The sequence below is a fragment of the Pezoporus occidentalis genome, unplaced genomic scaffold (assembly GCF_034315485.1).
Source record: "Pezoporus occidentalis ecotype Australia unplaced genomic scaffold, CSIRO_AGI_Poc_V1 ctg62, whole genome shotgun sequence".
Lineage (NCBI taxonomy): Eukaryota > Metazoa > Chordata > Aves > Psittaciformes > Psittacidae > Pezoporus > Pezoporus occidentalis.
Genome location: NW_026915966.1, coordinates 2,465,143 through 2,487,318, shown reverse-complemented (window position 1 = coordinate 2,487,318; position 22,176 = coordinate 2,465,143). Strand labels below are relative to the sequence as shown.

General features: G+C 52.2%; 1 protein-coding gene across 4 annotated transcripts in view; it reads right to left on the bottom strand.

The window, feature by feature from the left end:
- The window catches only part of SEPTIN9 (septin 9), a 133,080-nt gene that overhangs the window by 44,718 nt on the left and 66,186 nt on the right, over window positions 1-22,176 (bottom strand). For all 4 annotated transcript variants that reach the window (XM_062639756.1, XM_062639760.1, XM_062639759.1 and 1 more), the window contains one exon: window positions 9,423-10,082. In XM_062639756.1, the coding sequence (XP_062495740.1) occupies window positions 9,423-10,082 (660 nt within the window). The remainder of the gene's footprint in view (window positions 1-9,422; window positions 10,083-22,176) is intronic.

The following is a 22,176-nucleotide window of genomic DNA, read 5'->3' as shown; positions in this document are numbered from 1 at the left end:
CACAGCTCTTCTCCTGGTGACACGCATGGACTCCTGTCCTTGCTACAGGGAAATAAAGCCAAGCCCCAGGGCCATTCAAAGGCCTCAGATTCACTGAGCTCCCACCCACAGAGCTGCTCCTTTGTGAGACTTTTCTGCCCAGGAACCAAAGACACAAAGCAGAGAGGAAACCCCAGAGCTCCTCAGGATCACACAGGAACCCTTCCCCTCCCAGCCTCAGGGCAAGAGTTTCTGGGCTGTAAATAAACTTGTATTTACTACACAAAGTAGGGCAAAGAGGACCATTTCCCTGAGGGACAGTGGGAGGAACATCAGCATCACGGCAGGATCTCAGATTTCATCTGATTCCCGGAGACCTCCATAGGAGCCACACAGGGCATGACAACACCTCTCCTGTAGCCACATCCCGCCCACATCCTGCTTGTCTCCCCATTTCCAGTCCAAACAAAATGAATCTGGGGCATGGCTCTGCCCAGCCAGGACCCCAGGCCTGGAGAGATCGTGGCTGAAGCAAATTCACCTCCCACAAAGCAGCAGGCAGCAGAAGAATCCATCCTCTGCCAATGAGCCATGATGGATCTAATGATGCCCTCCAGGACCACCCGAGTCTCCCAGCACTGATGTGCTTCGTTACCAACATCTCTGCATTGAACTACCTAAAGCCTGGGCAGCACCCTCAGCACTCAACTGTATCCTCTCATCTTCTCTCCAAGTGCATCAAAAGGGGTGGATGGGGGATCTTGGGGGTGGTGTGACCTCAGGGAGAGCCTCAGCAGCCTGTGAACTCGGCCTCCCACTTCCACCCCATTTATCTGCGCGTTGGGCTGCAGGAGGAAGCGGGTTCAGCCAGAGTTTGTCTAAACAATTATGTTTTATCAGAAAAGCTGCTCAGATCTACTCCTTTTTTCCCAGGACAAATCTGGACTCCAAGGTAATCTCTATTCTCCTTCCTATCTGCACAAGATGGAGGCAGAGGAGGAGGACATGAAGCAAAGAGCATGCAAACACCCTACCAGCGCCCGCTCCACCTCCCTCAGTGTCAGAAGTCTCCATCACTCATAAATCAGGAGGCAGCATCCATCCCCACATCTGCTCCCCACACATCCAATGTTTGCCTTCCAAATCCTTTTTTTCCCTCCTCCAAACTACAGGTTTTTCAAATTTAGGAGAAAGCAGACTGAAGAGCAGAGCAGATTGGAGATGGTTTCGATATAGGAACCATTTGATACCCTCCCTCTCCTTGTGGACAGCTGGGGAGCTCTCTCTTCGTAGAGCCACTCCAGTAATCTGGACAGAGCAGCTTCTCCCATCCTGCACAACTCCACCTCTGTGACCAGGATCAGCAATTTTCTTACCACCAGCTGAACCTCCAAGAAGAAAGGACTCAATGCAAGGACCGAACCTGAAGCATCTTGCCACATGCACCAGCTCCTTGTTAGAAAAGGAGAAACGAGTGGGTAGGGACATTCACCCAGGGCAATGAGAACATGAACAGCAAAGGCAGGATCCTGACCCAGTTCTTCTGCCATCCAACCTTTTGTCATCTCCTCAGTGGTTTTCTGTCTCTAGGTCCCCGAACTTATCTCCACTACAGATGGGAGTGAGTTGCCAGTGAACACCCAAGTATGTGACGTGTGCAATGGAGGACAGCACCCCTATGCTGTTACAGCATTTAGCCGTGCATTCATACCCTCTGAAACTGTAACCAGGGACTCATCCTGTACTTCCATGTGCCAGAGCTGCAGAGAAGGGTTCAGAGGACACCATCACTTCAGAACCTCGGCAGAAAGCAGCACAACCTCCAAGATCAGAGCAAATAACACAGACAGTGAACAAGAATTCACATCCAGAGTCGTGACATGCAGGGGAAGCAAACACAGGCAGGGGCTCCAGCCAGTGCTGGGTAGGGCAGTATCTGCAACACTCCTCCAGATCTCCCCGTCACACATGAAATACACCCCAGGTGCAACCAGGCTGGAGTTGAAAGCTCTACAAAAGACTTGTGTCCTACCATCCAGTTGTAATGGGGAAAGCTCCTTTCAACAGCTTATGTATCATTAACTTTTATCACTGCCCTCTCCTCCTAGACACCATACCCTTTTGGATTCCCATCTAATCTTCCTGCCTTGAGATCTCCCCAGACTGAGCTTTGCTTTGAGAGAGGGAAGGAATGTCTGTCCCACTCCACGAAGAGCAGGAGAGAAAGAGAAGGGGGAAAGACAGAGCCATCATAAAAACTTTTAAGTACTATGATAAGCATCAAAGACAGTTTGAGCCATTAACTCAAGTAAATAATTGTCCACAATGACCTGTTTGCAGAACAAGCTGACACAAGGGGACCAGGCTTGCTGGGGGCTGTCAAGCACGACTGGTAACAAGGAATTAGTGTCTTGCACAGTTCTGTCCTGCTGCAGCATCCCTTTTCACCTCCACCTTTTTGACTCTGGAAATAATACAGGAAGGTAACACTTTGCACAACTGGAGACATCCCCAGCTGAACTGCTTGCATGGGCTCTCTTTACATTCAGCAGAGCAAAACCCTTTCAGGACACAATTCCCACCAGCCAAAAGGAGACATCCAGATGATTAGTTCAAGTGCAGACACCTCAAGCAAGACAGGGTGAACACCATGTAGTATGTATAGCTGAAGCCACGCGCAAGGGATCCATTGGGAGCATTCCCTGCAAAAGGTTTTCCTCACAGACAGGCAAAGGCTGAGTTCACAGAGAAGCAAAAGGAGGTAGGAGCTCAGCTCCCACTAAATGTTTTTGGACCCTTGGAAATACCAGCCAGGGACCATGCAAGTGCTGAACCACAGAGAGCCTCTGCAGAGCTGGAATGCAAAGAACACCAAGAGGCTGGTGGGACCACCCAGCTCAGACTTAGCCTGGACACTGTCTCTTGGGTTGAAAAGCTAAACATAAATGTGAGGTTATGCTCCTATTTGCTAGAGCATCAACCAGCTTTGAACTCGGTGATGAAAGATGCTGCATTTCAGTCATTCTTCATTCCTGCTGTACAAACTGCCTTTGCTATGCAAAATCCAACCCACTGCTTCCACACGGAAGAAGCTGCAGACAACACAAGGCAAGGAGGAACCAAGGAACTGAGGATGCCCATGCTGGCACTCCTGGGCTGGCACAGCAACCTCAGGCTGCTTGTGAAGATGATCTGCTTTCTATAAATGCAGAAACGTCTGCAAACTTTTGTTGCCTGCAAAATGGTTTGGACCAAACCCTTCAGTCCAGCTTTGTCTCTCAATAGGGCTACTGCTATCTTCATGCCAAGACAAAACGAAAGAATTCAAGAGTGAAGTATTTATGCATGTGACCCTCCAGAAACCCAGGGAACTGCTTCACAGAGCCCCGTTCAGAAGACTGACAAAACAAATGGCCCAAATTCAACTAACCCGAAGGAGAGCAGCCTTCTCCCCAAGTCCCTCCTTTAAAACCTGCAACAGATGCAAGAAAAACTGGGCCCAAAGAAGTCTGAGTACAGGCTGCAATCCAAGACCAGCTGCTTCTTCCATTTATAGCCACATTCACTTCAGCTTCGTTGCAGCATCTTGGACAATACAAAAGTGCCTGTGTGCCTGTTTGTTTGCTGGAGGAGTAAAAAACACAACTGGCTTGCTGTCACGTTATCTTCTTTGCTCACAACAACGTTTGATCTTCTCAAAACAAAGTTATCTCTCTCTAATCTCAATTTAGCTTCTCAAGTCCTCTTACACAGTTTACAGAATTGGCACTGTACCCAGCCTATGGTGTCCCTTCAACCACTGGCCAACAGAAACAGGCAGGGACAGAGGTCTAGAAATAGTTTAGAAGAAAATGATTTCTTAACTGCAGAAGGTTCATCACCGTTGCCATCGCTTCCCTCCCCCAGCAGACAGCCGAGAAGTCACAAAAAGAGTGGCCGGGCCTTACTGCAGGAGATCAAAGCAAACTCTTTGTTTTATCTTTGTCAAGATTCCAGATTTTATTTGCCTTATCAGCCTGTAGGATGATTAAACTAAATGTGAGAAAGCTTGAGGATGCCAAAAGGAGCTGATGGGCGGGGAGCATGCTCCCCAGCACGACTGCCATGGGCTCCAGACATGCAAATACCACAAGATAAACAGAGAAACTCTTGGGTCTGGCTCATACACGCCACCCTCAGCCAGGGCTGCATCTCCCATCGCCTTCCAGCATCACTCACCCGCACATAAATCCAACAGCAGGCAGGAGTGCTCTCTTGTGTTCTCAGTGCAGCACAGGCACCCCTGTGCCCAGTGGCTGCCCCAGGCTGCATGGATGGAGGTGCAGAGCCAGCAGGGTCCTCCTCACCCCAGCACAGACCCCACCAGCCTGCAGCTCATCACCTTCTCCTGGGAACAGGAGGCTTTGGCCTCTACAGAGACAAGTTCAGTCCGAGATACTTCCTGCAAGCTTCAGGAAGCACTGCCATGGATGCACAACCAAGCTCTCAGACCCAACCTAGCCGTGGAAGAGACCTGACAGGTTGTTCAGCACAGTGCCAGGAGGATATGCAGCTTAGCATCCATTAGGTTTGCCCTCTCTTGGTCTCAAACGACACGGGGCAGGGAAGGGAAGTTGGAACTGTAATGTTTCCTATGGGAAACTACTCCTTCGCATAATGAATCTCCACTGGGGAGATCACTGCTTTTCCTATGGGCCCTCAGGGACTTCCAACAGGGCAAATGAATTCTCCATGTGACTGCACCTCTGGCTGCCTGCACTGAGGCTGCAGCACCCACACACACCCTGATGGCATCCACATGGACTGTGCCCACACAGACACAAAGAATGCCAACGTGACCGGAGCTGAACACAGTGTAATGAGCTTGGGAAGAGCATTCCTGGAGGGCAAAGATGTGCAGCAGAAGTACCACCACTTCCTGACATCCTCAACGGCCCAAATCACCCCAGAAGGAACCAAGCTGCCTGCAAGGACAGGAACAGAGCACATGGTGGGAAGGGGAAAGCAGAAATCACCCAGTCTCCTCCACTCCCCTCCCTAGGGCAGGTGGCCATGCATGTGGCATCGCAGATCAGGCAGCATCCCCACTATGGGACACGGTTATCTCCCCATACACGCTCCTTCATTCTAAGTCACTGGTGCTGCAGGTCCCCAGTTTTCCAGATTATCTCATTTTTGGCCCTCAAGTTCCCAAACTGGGACTCTGTGCTTCCCACTCAGCTTCTCCATTTGGTATCTTGGGCTGCAGGCATTTCCCCATTAGAAACAACAACAAGAACAAGGCTACCCGTAATCTGGCCCAAATGTGTCAGCTGGTTTTAAGGAAATGTGTCCCTACAGCTTTAATCTTCTTGTACAGTTAAATTGCAGTGCAGCCTGGGGAGCTGGAAATGATTACTCACTGCATCTCCACTCAGCCCTGGCCTCTTCATTCACTGTGGGGAGTGTTGCTGTGTTAACAGTCAGCCAAATCCCTCTAACCCCAGCTCCAGCAAGGCAGTCCAGCCCCATCAGCCTCACAGGTTGGAAAGAAAAGAGTTGAATTGTAATTGTAATAAAGAGAAGGTGAATTGCTTCACTCTCCTGATGTCACCCTGTTTGTTCTGCAGTCAAATAGGAGGGGGCCCTTATTACTTTTTAAGGGGCACCTGGCACCCTGCACAGCTGTGCCAAAGGGGAGAATCAAGCAGTGATGGAACAAAGACTCCAAAAAAGCTGAAAGCTCAGGGATGTTTCAGACAGTTTTTGCACATCACCATGGTGGAACACAGCTTTTGGAGAGGAAGGTCAAGATCATGTTTTAGGTGAACATTCCCATTATTCATTGTATCTGCTTTGATTTATCTGAACAAGTTCCAGAGCATCCTTGCAAGAAAGGACTGAGAGGAAGAACTGTGGCCCTATCAATTGCCAAGAGCAGGACAATGGGGCGAGGGCAGCAGCAGGCAGCAGAATGTGGTGAAGAGCCCACCTCGCTGCAGCACGCTGTCCCCAGGGCCCTGGGCAACGTGACCATGGCAGATTGTGAGGAGGGGAAAAGGATCATCGGCTCAAAGCACCTATCACTCTTCATCTGGGGTTGTTTCTAAACCATCACCTGAACTGAGCCTGCCCCACAAACACAAACAGGTTCAGACTGGGGGGAGCAGAGAGGAACTATTAAAACAAAGTGGAAAACATTAACTCTTCTAGCACCAAAACCATTTTTGCTGCCACTTCTCAAACCCGACCACCACCGCACTGCAAGGCATGAAGAGCAACAGAAGAGCAAATGTTCAACCACACGTGCACAACACCAGCATCAGCAACAGGAGGCACCAGTGGGAGGGGATGCTGAGGCAGGATCAGCCACGATGGACTCAGTGAGGCTCTTTCCAAGGATTCATCCAGCTCAGGAGAAGCCTCAACATCCCTCCTTCGGGAAGGGCCATTGGATGTATCTGGATGAAGTATTGCTGCTCCAAAACGATTCCCTTTTCCTCTCCTTGCTCAGCAGCAAGCAAACCTGTGGGGTTGCCCTCCTGCCCGGAGCCATGAGGGACACCCCAGACAAAGCTGCTGCTCCAGAGCAACCAGGGAGGAAGAAGAGGGTCAGAAGGAGGAGGTGATGGGGGCTAAGCAAGCCAGCACCTGGTGGCTGCAGCACCAGGCAGGGTCACCAAAGCAGGACCCAGCTGCCAGGCAGAACTCTGATAAATTCTACCCACTGAAGAGACCCCTGCAGTGCCCAGGGCTGTGGGTCACAACCACCACCTCCCCTCACCTTCTACCTCATGTTTCTTTTCAATGGCTTCTGCCTCTTTCTGCCTTTTGCATATTCCCCCCTTGCCTACAGCCACTGCACAACCCTGCTCACATTCCTCTGGATGACTCTGACTATACCAGTCTCCATTGCCTGGCCACCCCCATCACATCTCCTTGTCCCAGCTGGGCAGCACCAGCCACCATGGGGACATGAAGTCCAGCTTTGCTGGAGGGCTGGTACATCACACCCATGATGCACATCTCTGTCCCATATCTCCCTATCGCCAATGGCCCAACTCCATGTTAAACCTGCAAAAGCACAGCCAGGGCTCCCCAGGGAGCACAGGAGAGGGAGAACAGGGATGGGGAGGAATATTTCTTGCTCTTCTGCCCCACGAAGACACCTCCTGCCCTCCTCCACCTCGAGAACCATGGCTCTGGAGCAGGCTCAGCCTACGCCATCAGCCGCACCGCTCTAATGAAGCTCAGTGCTATAATTACTCCTTTCCTTTGTGGTTTGCTCTGAGCTGCCAAGCTCTGCCATTGCCCTTCTCCTCCCACCCACCTCTTCCTGTACAACACTCTCCTGCATACCTTCAGCAGCGGGACAAGGGGTTAAGGACAAGGCAGCTGAGGCAGCAGCTGGGGAAGGCAGGACCTAGCACAGACACAGGCAGCTGCCTGCATCCTCTGCTCAGCTCTTTGTGCTGGAGTGCCACCAGGCATCGGGATCAAGGGGCATCCAGTGCCATGGAAGCATCTCTTGGGTACCCCAAACCCTGGGAGCAGCAGGAAGGAGCAAGACTTCACACCACGTTGTCCCTGCTGCAGATGTCAGGGAGCCCAGCTTTTCACTTCGGGGGCTGTGGTGTGGCCAGAGCTGCAGTGGATCTGGTGAGCATCAACAACGTGCCTGCATCCATCTGCAGGGCTCCCTGAGGTCTCCCAGCAACAAGGAGAGATTCCATCCACACACCCAGCATCACCCCAGGGTGGGTGTTGTGGACCAAGAGAGGAATGCTCCGCAACAGGGCACAAAAGCAGCCCAGGGAACCTCGAGTCATGGTGATAGAGAAGGTTGGGGGTGACTGGGAAGGGGACATGAGCTCTGGCAGTGACCCTGAGCTGTACATGCATGCTGACACAGAGGAAGAAGGAGCCAGAGCCCTCCCTACCCCTACAGCTTGGTGTCCTGGCTCTTTTTGGAGGCATTTAGACTGAAAGCCCCTTTTGTACAGGGAGCAAGGGCTGGCTCGCTCTGCAAGGCAGGCCCTTGACAGCTGGGTTCTGGGGTAAAACTCATCCCCAGCAGCTGTCCTGGGCTTGTGGAGTCCTTTTGATGCAAAGAGCCTCCCTCTGCCCCTGTCCCCAGGCAGCTGGGGGATTCAGCAGCTTAGACAGTCTTTTGCTCTTAAAGTGCCCAACTGTCCTCAGTTGAGAGCTTGGGAAGCTCAGAGCAGCCCAAACCCAGACAGATGAGGCTGAGCACCCACCCCTGGGAGAAGATGGGCCTCCTGTGTACCATGCACACGGCAGCTGGGGACAGAGAACCCATAAGGGAGGCCCAGGCTGAACCCCACCACTGGGCTGGGTCTTGGAGCTGGAGATGGACCAACCTGCTGCTCACTGAAGGCATTTGTCTGCTCTTTAAAACACAGCTCAGAAAAGCCACACCTAAGCCATACACAGCGAGAGAAACCTGCTTCAGTCTTGGGTTCAGCATCAGCTCCACCACTGACCCCTGCTTTGCTTTTAGACCGTGCACATACACCAAAACCTGGCCTCTCCACAGACCCCGTTACTGTGGAGCCTGTGACTGCTGTGCCCATGGAGCAGGAGCAGGGAATATCCCATGGCAGGGCGAGACGAGAGCGCATGGTCCTGCTCCAAGGCCAGGCATGGACCTCCCAGGTCCTGGTTCGGCCACCACACACTATTCCACAACCCAAGGGTGAGAGGTGCTGCCCCCCAACCAACCACTGCATCCCACAGGAGAGAGCTCGTTGGTGATGGGAAATATCATTAGCAGGCCAGGAGAAGGGGAAAAAGACATGTCCAAAACATCAGGGAGGATAAATGAGGCTGGCGGGGGAGGGAAGCTGGCTTTAATACGGGATTAATCAAAACCAAGAGAGAGCTAATACAAGCCAGGGCTCCAGTTTAATAGTGGCTCTGGTCCATGATGTTATTAGATTTTGGCTCCACAGCCAAGAAAACACTGACTCCTCCTAATGACGAGATGCTTTCTGCCCACAACCATAAGCAACAACACTGAACAACAAAGCATCACAACAACCACACACTCTGACACTGGACAACAAACCATCACATTTCCACAACCACCACCTCTCCAGCACCTCAGAGCCTGTTCTAGATGCTGTGCAGGCAGGTTGGGCTGCACATGGGGCCTGAGCTGGCAGAACTGTCATCTTCTGCAAGCACCCAGGCTTTTGGCATTTTCTTTTTAACCTCCATGTAGGCTTGATAGCATTTTTTATTCAAACTGACAGTTCTTTCAGCCAGGATAAACTCAAGGATAACAACCATGTATGTGACACATCTGAGCACAGATCCAAGACCACCCTTAAAAGGCATCACCACCTGAGCTGAAAGAGCAGAACCCAGTGCTCAGCATCCCCGCACGGGCTCTGGGCCTCAGCCAGCATCTCACCCAAGCAGCTGCCTGGAGCTGTACTCACCTTCTTCTCTCTTTGGTGGGCTCTCCATCAGCACAGGCTGTGGCTTTGGCTCTGCCTGGGGAGGCTGGGTGGCCAGGGGAGGCTCCGAGCTCTCCGCTTGCCGCGCTGGTGGGGCTGGCACCTCGGTGGCCTTGGCTACCTGAATTTCCACGCGCTTGGTGGCCGTGTCGGGCACAGGAGCACTGGCCACCTCTGCTCTTCGCTGGGGCATCTCGGGGATCTTTGACGGTGGCGCTTCTACCCTGCGGAGACCCGGTTCCTGGGGCTTGCCGAGGGTGATCTCAGTCCTCCTTGGGGTGGGCTCGGGGGGTTTGTGCCCCAGCACATCTGCTCTTTTGAGGCCAAACCTCGACAACCCTGCGGTGGAGTTCTCCACCTGCTTGGATGAGATGTCAATGGAGATTTCCGTTCTTCTGGACACCGGCTCAGGCAGTTTGGGTCCGGAGAGCTCCACTCTCCTCAGAGAGGGCTTGGGTGATCTTTGGGCTGTGGGGTCCGCATGTCGGGCGGGTGGCTCCGAATTCCTGGCACCGAGTTCCTGAAACTTCTGTGTGGAGCTGGATACGGTGGACCTGAGGAGAGGGTTCGGGGTCCGTCGTGGTGGGGTGGAGGAATTTGAAGACTGATCTACCTCCTCGACCTCAAAAGACCTTTTCAGAGCTGAAAGACATGAAAAGGAGTTCAGGATTTAGTTACCGTCCACCTGAGCACCTCAAGAGAAACCTAGAGGCATTGTGTGAGGCTCAATCCTATTTCTGCTCCTTCACCTGTGGGTTCATAATGCCATTTAAAGCAGGTGGGGACTGAGGGCCAGGCTCTGCCTCTTGAGACAAGTTACAAACCCAGGAACAAAACTGGAACCAGAGCCAGGAAATTCAACCCAAGAGCAGAAACCATCTCTTTGCTGCCCTCCTCCCATGCATGCACAGAGGGGAGCAGAGGGCCCCATTGCAGCACAGCAGAGCACAGCATAGGACTCGGGGGCAGCAACTGCTTCAATTCCCACACCTCCTTTTCCCTCTTGCATCTAAAGGATGCACAGGTAAGCACAGGCTTCCCAGTGAGTGCTGCCAGGAAAACCCATGTTGGGAACAGGAAAACAATCCCAGGAGAACACCCAACCACTTTAAATGCAGCAAGAAAACCAAAGGTGTCAACCACAGAAGCTCACACCCTTAAAAACAAACCTAGAGATCACCTCAGCCAAAGACTAAAGTGCTTTGAGAACACTGACCTGAGACCCCGATACAAGGAAGAGGCCAACTGGGATGCCTTAGGGACATCCTAAAATCTAAACATCACCATGCCCATTTTACTAGCGGAGAAGTTAGCAGGCAAAGAGAGAGCGATGCAGCATCAGATTGGGTGTTCTGATTTACACTTGAATAGGCAATGGTGCTGCCTTCACCGAGCCCCAGTACTGCACAGGATCTGTCCCAGGTGCACCCAGGTCACCCTGCACAGTGGAGCAGCACTCAGACAAGTGCCCATCATTCAGCTCTGCCCATTGCAAGGGTCCCCCTCAGCACACAGAGCTCCCTGGCTGGGCAGGGAGAATCCTGCAAGCCTCCCACATCAGTGGGAACTGGAGGGACACTGGTGTCAGACCTCAGCTTGGGGGCACAAAGCACCACTGAAGGAAGGCTCCATCCATGGAGCGATGCTCCCATCCCAGCTACGCAGTCAAGGGCCAGTAGCTGCCTGACCATGTCCTGGCTCATGCCTGGGCATCCACGTGTCCCCCAGCCAGTCCTCTTCAAAGAAGTAGATGCCTTTAAACCCAGGAGCCAGGTGGATACAAAAGGCAGAACTTCACAGGAAGTGGGGGGAAACCAGAGAATCACCACTGGATCCCATCCAAACACCACAGGCTACCCATACCCCCCATGCCCCACAGTACTGAGGCAGGCACAGAGTTGGGGCAGGATGAGGCACAGCCCCAGGGTCCCAAAGCAGTCTCCAAGAGGCGAGGCTGAGCCACATGACAGCCTCAGCGTGATGACAGCCACACTGCCAACAACCAGTCCAAGCATCAGTAATGAGTCCACCCATCCTTCACATCAGCAGGATAATATCAGTAAGATTTAGCCTTTAAAGCCCTGGGCTGGAGATCATTCCAGGTACCAGGAGAAGGGGGAGAGACTGAAGCACAGCCTTCCCCCATCCCGGGATGTCCACCCACCCCTGGAGTGGAGCTGGAGAAGAGCCACCACGCAGGGAGCATCTCCTCTGCTCCATGGGGCTGCTCTGAGCTCCTGGGGCAAGGCCAGGGAGCCCAGGGACCCTCCATCCCTCAGACACATCCTCCTTGGAGAGGAGCCATCTGGCACGGCTGTGTCCAGCTGGTGGGACAGGGGATGTCCACGTGCGTCTGCTCCACCAGCCATTGCAAACACAGCTGCTGACACCCGCCACCCCCTGCTCCAGGCAGGATAGGCAGCGCTTCCATCCCATCCTGGGCAGCAGGAGCTGGGGACAGGGGTGGACCCATCCCACGGCAGCAGCTCCCAAAGGAAATGGTGAGGAAAGAGAGACCCCTGGAGCTGGGGCTCCCATGCTGAACAAGCCACACAGGAAGGTCTGTCCTGCATCTCCAAATTTTCCAGACATTCCTAGAAGGAAAAAGGGAGGCAGTGAAGTAAAATGAAGATGTTTTTTCTCCATTTTCTGTTCTGTTTTGTGAATCACACAGAGCTCTCCCAGCCATGTCACCAACCTCTTGCAGAGGAGATGCTCCCTGCAGCAATCCCTGCCCCGCTGCCTGTGCTTGGCACATCTTGTGCTCTGCAGGTCTGTGTCCAAGTCTCAGTTCTCAGCACCCCCAGAACAATTAATCCAGACAATTCCCACATTTGAGAGCTGTTCTAACTTGTCCAGAACTCTCACGTCTCCAAAACCGAGCTGGAGCTCAGGCTTTCCTGCACAGACTTTTCTATCATTTTCCTTCTCCATCACACCCTTAATGCAGAAAATGGCATTTTAGCTATTTTTTCCCTGAAATCCCAAGTTTAAAACAATGCACCAGTTAAGGCCAGTTTGCGTTCTGCAGGAAAACAAAGAGAGAGGAAGGGGCAACGTAATGTGGAGCTTTCCCTGGCCTCAAGCAGCACCAGGCAGGCAAGAGCAGTGAAGGGGACAGCCTGGTCAGGCATTGCCAGCAACCCAAAGGATGGGGTCCCAGTTGTGTCCATATCAGGCTTTTAAAACCTGCTCATCTCTCCTTCAGCTCAGCCTCTAATCATTCCCTTCAACAAAGCATCCCAATAACCTCATGACAAATGCACCTGGAGGAACAGTTTGAAGCAAAATGCTCTTAAGGAGCCCAATAGCAAGGGAAACACTGTCAAGCATCTTTCCTTAATGAACCTGGAAATGCTTAATCAACCTGGAAATTTCCCAGTACGAAGCATTTGGGGATTTCTTTTTGACCCAATAATGAGCTCTGGATGAATTTGCAGGGGTCATGGGATGAACCACCTCTATCATCTCAGCTCCTCTGATGCCCCTTGCTGCTGCTAAAGGAATGGTGGCAGCAGTGCCTGGGTGGTGTGGGGGTCACTTGATGGCACTGCTGGTGCTGCTGCACATGGCCTTTTGACTTCAGACTTCTCAGAGTGCCCCAAGCCCAGGGTAAACCTGCCCAGCACCACCAGCAGTCTTTCTGGAGCACAGCCATCCCCTGCCTTATCATAGGCCTGGACCAAATACAGCACCCAAAATGGCTTTTCTCCAAGTCTTTCTGGGCCCTGCTGAAGAAAGGAGAAAAAGGTCAAAGCCCAGACACAAAGGGGTTCAAAAAGCCTAAGGAAGAGCTGGAAAACTACGATTACACCACAGGAGACTCGAGCCATCCAGCCATGCAAGCTGCAGTCCCAACAGGCAGTAAGCAGGTACCAAGGGGCTGGGCAAGGAACTACCGCCCCATGTGAAGGTTAGAAATAGCTTGGCAGCTCCTGACATCAAGATCACATGGATCCCAGTGGCGTTCCCTCCCCAACAGTGTCACTGATGTGACTGGAGACAACCCGAGAGCTTCCCCACCATGGCTCTCTGCAGGATGGGATGCCCTGGTTGCATAGGGATTCCAGTATCCAGCTTGTCCTGTTGGCACATGTGGCCCTTGCCCCGAGTCCAGTGTGGTATGGAGAAGGTCACACATCCCAGGCACGAGAAAGGATGGGGTCTGTGACCAACAGAGTTTGTGTTTCCACCTCCGAGACAGAGACCTGCAGCCACAAGGGATGCCACCTTCAACAGTGGTGCCCCTTGGTGCACGGCTGCAGCTCCTCTGCTCACCATTGCCTCTCTCCTGCTCCTTCCACAGAGCAGAGAGAAGGACCTCAGGAAGCAAAGCAACTCTCAAAAAAAGAGGGAAAAAGCTTAAAAATAGCCTGTGCAGAGCCAAGAAAGGAAAGTAAACAGCCTCTGCTCCAATGACCCTCCTCCTGGCTTCCTGCAGGGAAGCTGGCTGATCCACAGCAACAGGAGCTGAAGGCAGGGCAGAGCTCCCACCCCGCAGTGCTGGGTCCTACCCCGGCAGTTGTGGCTAATGCCTTAGGTCCCGTGAGGCCACATGTCCCTGACACCCTGGGCCGAGGTGTCCCAGCCCAGGATGGACTCACTGCAGGGTTAGCCCTGTTATGTAATTGTCCAGGCAATTTTCAGGACCAGCAGGGCTTCTCCATCCCCACCAGCAGCACCCGATCGGGTCCCATCCCCACTGAGCTGGCTGGTGCCAGAGAAAGAGGCAGAGGTGCCTCTTGCCTCCTCTTCCTCTGGAGCTGCATGCACCACGGGGTGTGAGCACAAAACGGTGCTGCCACCAACACCCACTTCCTTTTAACTGATTCCAAACCAATTCAGGCAGCTCTGGCTCAATCCTCCATTGCTGAAGGCAGCATCTCCCCTCCCACAGCAGAGAAAGCCCTAAAATAAGATTTCAGAGTGCTTCCTTTCATATGTAACCTCTTCCCCTGCCAATCTCTGCCCAAAAGTGTTGTGCCTTGGCTGGGAAATGCTCCTTGAAGTGTCCCTTTGGGGAGCAGACTTGCACAAACCTCTTGAAGTAGCGGCATTTTGCTCAGCATCACACAACCATGGCCCTGGCAGAGGAGCGAGGCACAGGCTGAGATGGCACTGGCTGCGGGCAGCCCTGCTGGCTGTCCACAATGGCAGCAGCTCCTGCAAAAGCACAGCCTTCACCTAAACGTGGTCCCTGCCAGCCAGGCACTTTGGGAAAGAAATGCATGTCTTCATCCCAGGCTTGAACACTCCCCAAGCAGGCACAGGGCTTGAGAAGTAGCAAAATACTCATGTCTCTTTCTACTCCATGCTGCAGTGCTGGAGATGTCTGCACAGTGTGGCCACTGCATCCTCGCAGCCACCCCACAGCCAGGCGCCAGCAGGTAACATGCCACCAGTCACTGCTGCTCTCTAGGGATCTTACAAACTGGGAATAGAAGGCAGAGGTCTGGTTCACACCCCAGTAGCTCATAAAACAGCCAGAGGAGTCACAACCAAGCAACCCATGGCCAAGGCCTCCTATCTACATGCTCGTCTCCCAGAAGGGGAGTCCCTCCTTGGGGGTCCCAGCCAAGCCAAGGGTGCCTAGATGCCATGGAATGCCCTGGCTCCCACCCAAGGGCTCCACATCTCCTGGTGGGAAGCACCAGGGTTACACAGCATGCCATCCACCACAGCTCATCCACCTCACAGAGCAGTTCCAGGCACCCCATGGAACCCAGGAAAGGGTCAAGGAGGGAACATCTGCTCCTTTTTTCTTCCCTTTTTAAATGGAATACCCAAGGAACAGTCAAGGGGATGCTTTATACAAGGAAACCTCTATGCACAGAGCTCAGGAAGAGACCAAAATAAACAGTGAGGGATGCTGCCTCCTCCGGGACCTGCTTCACAGCCGGAGCCTGAGGCTTCACCATGGCCACAGCGCCCAACTGCTTCCCATTAAGCATCCCCTGCCCCTCACGGGGTGCTGTGACCCCAGGGTTACATTTGCTTGCTTGCTTAGGCACGGAAAGCTGGTCTTGGGTTTTCCAGCACATAAGAGCCTTATGGGAGCGGGGCAGCCAGGCCCCTGTTATTTCACACCATACAATGGTACCGTTTGAGAGCGCTGCCTTTCTCTAAACTGCTACCAGATGGTCACCTCCTGTTCCTGGGGAGGAAAGAGGGGGAGGCTGCAGGTCTCATCTTTCAAGGAAACCCTTGGAAACCCAACACAGCATTAACTGCTCACAGCCCTTAAAGCTTCCCAGACCCCTGCCACCAGGCAGCAGGATGCTCACGGCAGTTTTCTGGCCCAGCTCAAGTGCAGAGTGTGTTTGCCCATGTTACCATGGGGCCACCTGGGTATGGCTTATTCAAACCTACTGTCCATGATGCTGCTGAATAGCTGTCGCCATCTGTAACAGAGGTGGATGCATTCTAGTGACCTAAAGGCTCAGTTTCAGGGACAAGTAGGATGTTCTTCATGTGTCTATAGGGTGTATATACAAACCTAAATGTCCTGTAGGGACGAAAGAGGTTATCTCTATCCCATCCTCAACAACCAGCGGCTCCCAACTGCACCGAGCTCCTCAAAACCATTGGGCTGAGATGGGAAATTCACTGGCAGTGCAGGCAGCAAGTGATGCTACACATACTGGCAGGACTTTGTGAGTACACGACCAGCTTCAAAAGAGCCCCGGAAATTCAGCTGCCCTCTTCCACCTTGAGAAATGAAGGCAGGAAACTTTAAAAGCACCTTTCCTGAAGGTACTGGTCATCCAAAGTAAGTGAGAAGTCAGAGTTGCTGGATCCCCTCCCCATGCTTATGCCAAGAGATTTCACACCTTTCTTTTTCCTATAAAGCAACCTTGTTGCAATACATACATATAAAAATACATAATGACAATCCATTGTTGTAGCATGACCCCTACCCTATTTTGGGTCAGATTATGACTGGTTTATGCTCAAATCCTTTAACTGACTTTACAGACAGCATACAGAAGAAGTTGCAATAGATCTATTGCATGGTCTGACACAAATCATGTGTAGAAGGTAACACTGGCAATGTGCTCCTTATCTGCAGCGCCTTCCTGAACTGTGCAACCAGTACCAGGAGCTAAGCCATGGAGGAAATGTGGGGATAAATGCAAGTTCAGGGCTCTGACATTAAGCAAAGCTTTTCAAGCAGCATTGCATTCACACGCAGTAAGCTACAGAGCAGCCTCAGACCAATGCAGCCAACTCCTCATTTACCAGAAATGACCATGCAAAAGCAAAGTTGGGACTCAGAGTGGAAAAAAAGACAATCCACACTAAGATTAATCCAAAATCCCAGCTTTCCAGTCCCTATAACACAGTTCTAGAATGGTTTTAGCTTTGATTCTCCATTACACTTTGGTTTATATAACCATTAACCCTCAGCAAAACGCTTGCAGATCAGAGCAGTCTATTTTACATCCCTTCTATTCATTTCATAATTGTACAGCAAATGACATCAAACACAGAGTCTCAAGTCCAGCAGATTGCATTACTGGCTCTGCCACAGGCTCTCTGCAGCTTTTGCCTCCTGCCTGTGCTCCAGTTTCCTTTCATATGGGGAGGAGGAAGGAGAAGAATAAATCTTCTCTGCACCTCGCTGGGGACTGCAGGTTTGGTTCGGTTCACTAGTATTTCTAAAACACCTTCCAATCACCCAGAAGGCAAAAGTGTGTTACAGATGGTCTTGCAGACCCCAGACTGCCCTGTACCGGGCCTAGGAAGCAGCCAGACACCATTCCCATGGCTCCCAATACCCAGGCAGGGAACATGAGGAGTGACTCAGGTGGGTGACCAGCCTGGGGACTGGGTGATTAAATCTCCGAGTCTGAGCCTGAGGAGACACTCTGATAGGTGGTGTTGCAACGTGATGCTTAAAAAGCTACAGAAAAAGGGAAATTGGCAAAACTGGCTAAAGGAAGGACCCAGGAGCCATTCAGGCCCGGTGACTGCTGGTGCCACTGCTTCCAGCTCTGATGTCTCTGTTGAAGGGGGCTTCCAATGACCAGATGAAAGAAAGCCTAGGCCCCAACCTCACTCCTCAGCATCCTTCTTCCCTCCCAGAGCAGTCCAGCAGACCAGTGCCAGTGTGATGTTGTGTGCTGATGCCCTCACCGTTAACCTGCCACAACTCCCAGGGCTGGGACAAGCTGGAGAGCACCAAACTCACCAGGAGCAATGGGCTGTATAATGTTGTGATGCTTACTCAAACCATTACCTCTATTGCTAGGAGGAGGGTGTCACAGAACAATGCAGTCATGGTGTCCCCTGCCCGGCAGTTCACCGGAGGCTGTCTGACACTGGTGGTGTCTATACCGAGACAACATGTTGGTACCCTACCCCAACTTGGGTGCCAGCAACAGGGTATCTGCTGCAGCACTGGGAAGGTGCAGGGGACAGACTGCCCTGACACCCATGGTGTGGCACCTTTGGGCATGCAAACCAGCCAAGAGCCAGCTTGGACAGACCCTGCACCTGAGTCACCACCCCAAAAGTGTCCCCAGGAGACCCAAGTGCTGAGCTCTGTCCAGCAAGCTCACAAAAACAATCACTGTAAAAGCCTGAGTCAGAGCCAGCAAGAGATAAGAGCTTTCATTAATCTCGGGACAACTCTGCATAAGTTGAAGGTGACAATAAACCCCTTCACTGCCCAAAGAGCTACTCCTCACCAGCACCATTTGTGCAGCAGGGAAGGGAGGGAAGAGGTTCTTTCTAGCAGCAGCACAGCAGATGGGTGCAAACTGCTGATGCCCCCATGAGTGAAGAAGAGGGGTGCCAGGACCAAATGATACCCTGCAGGTACAAAATGAGAAGTGGCCAGGACACAACCCTAGCCCCATGCTGAAGGGCATGACAGCCCACCCCTCTCCCACAAAAAGTTCCCCTGATGGACCCTGAACCCCACCAAACAGGCACAGCCCTATTGGGAACTGGATTCAGACCCATCAACTCATTTTTACAGGCTTCAAATAAGCTTAACCAGGATTTAGGGTCACTTGGTTTGTTGCATCCATGTCCAGCCTCTAAAGACTAAGGTGCCAGAGCACACTGCAGCAGGAGAAAGGAGGGAGGAAGGGTGGGAGAGGGAAAGAGCCTGCGTAATGGTCCTGCAGAAAGACATTGCCTTAAAGATCAAATATCAGAGTCAGAAACATGAATATCTGGAGTGATTATGGGCTCTGCAGTCTCCATTATTGCCTTTGGATTTATGACAAGTCCCAGTCCAGGCTTTTGCGGCTGCTGTCTGGGTCCTGACTCCTGGGAAAATGGGCTGAGCAGCTCCCTGCAAGGAAGGGCTGCAGAACAGCAACTAACCCAGCACCCAGACAGTGAGGCCACAGGTCCCTCGGTGGTGCCACGACTCTCAGCAGCAGGTTCGCTGGCAGGCATTGACCAAGAGATGCAGACATGGTCACTTAAATCCATTAGGCATGACCCATCATGTTCTAGAGGTGCTTCCCACTCACTTTACTGCCATAAACCACCAAGAAGCAAAGAGTAAAGCAGCTGAGTTATTATATTTTAGGTGAGCTTCTTACTAAGGGAAAGATGCAACCAAGATCCCAGAGACTGGTGAGTACCTGGAAGAGGCAGCATCGTGTACACACTCCAGATCTTGAGTTACCACCAGGCACCAGCAGTACACTTGCACAGGCTCCAGTATCAAGCCTCATCCTCTTTCTGTCCCTTCCCATCCAGCGACTTTTGAAAGGTTTCTTTACAATGAGCACAGCACTGTGCTCACTTTGCTCAAGACTGATCTCCAGTGGACAGCAAGAGCTCATCCACACAGGCCAACACTGGAAACCCTCCATGCTGACACAGAGCCAAGGACACTCTGGTTCATGCTGCAGTGAGTGGTTGCCCATCCCCAAGGACATGCAGCCCAGCCCTCCTTGCATAAGATGTCTATAAACAATGACCTTTGGATGAGCCTACATCCTAACCAGGGCCAGAGGCCATCCCCAGAGCCCAGCTCACATGGATGGAGCTGTTCTTCCCCTTCCCACTCTCTCACAACCTTGTTATTCCCAAGGAACTAAATATACATAGGGGAAAAAAAAGCCCAAACAACAAGAGTCCACAACGGCAGGTCCCTGCTGGTGTAACCAGGCAGATATGATTTTTCCACTCTACTGAAGGCCAGTTCTGCAGGAGAAGATACAACTTCCACAGGAAAACACACAACTCCTGCCTTCCCACAGGCACCTTCCCCTGGCTCCTGTCTCACCCTCCATACACTGATTTGGCAGGAAAACCCCATCCTTTTGTCTCAGATTCAGGAACTTAGATAGGAAGAGTGGACACAGAGAGAAAACATCTGAAGCATCTATAAAGCTCATCATTGAGGACACTGGAGGTGACTTGCTGTCTACATCATTCAGCTGGGAGAGTGGCAGTGGCTCTACCCATGCTGGGCTGGTGATGAAGAATACCAGAAGAGACCAGTTGCAATATAACCAACAACTGACATTCAGGAGCTCTGCTTCACTCAGAGGGTTCAGGTGATCTGAGATATCACCTGAGAGATCTTTTTGTATTTCCTTTTCCAGGCATAAGCAGGACCCAGACTCCCAGCCCATTCCCACAGATGTAAGCCCTGGCAAGCACTCATTATGCAGCCCCTTCGGCACGGCTGCCAGGGGAGACCCCAAATCCTTATTCAGCGAGATGCTTACACAAACACGGAGCACATCCCCTCTCTGGGGCTCTTCATCACATTGAATTCGAGCCGCATCACCCACATAACATCGCGACCATCCCTCTGGCACATTCCTGCTAATATTAGCAGGAGGCAGCAGCTGCTCCCCATGGCAGCAGGCACAGCAGCCCCGAGCAGCACAGGGGATGCACCACGGCCACGTGTCCCACAGACATCCCTGGCATTTGTTCAAGCAGATTTTAAGGACAAGCCCGTGAGACTCATGCACATAGAAGAGGCTATTCCTAATAAAGCCCCTCCCAAAAACAACCTGGCTGATGTTTCTTTGTCTTCAATGACCCTTAAAACCAGGACAGAACTTAGCATGAGTCAGGACCTCATTGAGAAGAAGTCTGTGGCTGAAATACTAGTAATAGCCTTCATCAAGCAGTGCAAGCAGTAGATGTCTGTAGGGAAAGTGCCAAGAGTGGGGAAGAAGAAAAATAACACTAAGCAAAGGCTGCCTCATAGTTTCTGCCTGTCCGTCCCCCACCCTCCCCACCAAGGCTCTAGCTCTGGCCATCACACTGAACCCTTTGGCACACTCCACACACCCACAGCCCCACTTAGCATTTACCAGCACTCGCAGCTTGCACCCGCTGTGACATTTGTGTTTTCAACATTACAAGGAAATGAATCTGGTGTTGACTGACAGCATTGGCAAAGACAAGGAGTGCTCAGCATCACTGCTGCCAACTCACCAGCAGCAACTGGAAGCAAAAATGCACCTCAGTTACCCATGGGACTCTGCTCAGCAGCAGACACATCGCACCAGGATGAGGGGCTGGAGCATCTCTCTTCTGTCTTACTACCAGACAGTAGATCATGAGCACACAGTGTTCTAAATCCTTAGCAGGAAGACAAGTACCATGTTTTGGAGATATCTTTAGGCATCATCACAGCCAACCAAAGCTGTGAACAGGAACATCCACCCCTCTCTGCAGTCACAGACTCTCCAGCATCACCCAACATGAACAGGGTCAGGACGGTTTGGTGTTTACACACTGCACAAGCATCCCATTTACTGCTACATGTTCCCTTCCCTGCAGCTCAGGGATCCATGTCTCAGACCCTGGAGAGCTGAGCAAGCAACAGTCCCTTCCAAGACAGAGGTGAACCTGGAAAGTGCTGCCGCAACCATGGCTGAGCCAACCATGCTTCCAAACCCTGCCAAAATCAATAGCCACGGGGCAGAACTATTATGTTCTGTAAATCCTGGCAGACCACAGACCTAACAATGCTCCCCCCATTAGAGATGAGAAAGCTTTTGCCAGTCAAACAGCAGGATTAGCGCCCTCCCTGCAGGACCTGCTGCATGGTTAGAGGTGGATGCATGTTCTGTTGCCTGGAGTGACAATACCCATCATCAGGCACAAGGAAGAATGCACTTTGCCGTGCTGTGTTTCCCTCTCACATGTTGCTTTGATTTGGAAACTAAGCTGTATCTTGTACTCCTTTCCCCCTCTCAAAGAGCCCTTGCATCCTCCTCGGACTCACGGGGGCCGGCAGCTCCCACACCAGCAGCCCACAGGCGAGCCTGCAACTCGCTGCGAGGACAAGAAAACTGTGGGTCCCGTGCCAGGCACCAATGCTGTGAGCAAAGCAGGCAGGAACAACCAGGGTGGTTCGGAAGGGCAGGCAGTGTGTGAGCGGCAAGAACAAAGAGGGCTCTGCCTGCTGGGTGATCTGGTGTTTCTGCTCCGTGGTATTTTTGGCTCATCTTTCCTGCTTGGCCACGGGCTGCCTGGGGCCGAGACACCCACCCAGCAGACACGAACACGGCATCTCCTGCCTTACAGGCTGGAAATTAATTGCCTTGTTCTTAGGAAGCTGCTCTGCAACCCAGAAAACTGATTGAATTGTGGAACAGTAGCCCGGATCCCTGCTCAAGGGCAAGGCCAGACCTTTTGGCTGCAGACGCACAGAGCTTTCCCCAGCCTCTCTCTCTGCACAGGCAGGAACTATGAAGCGCTCCATGGACTGAGAAAAACAGCACTGCAGAGCAGCTCGGTG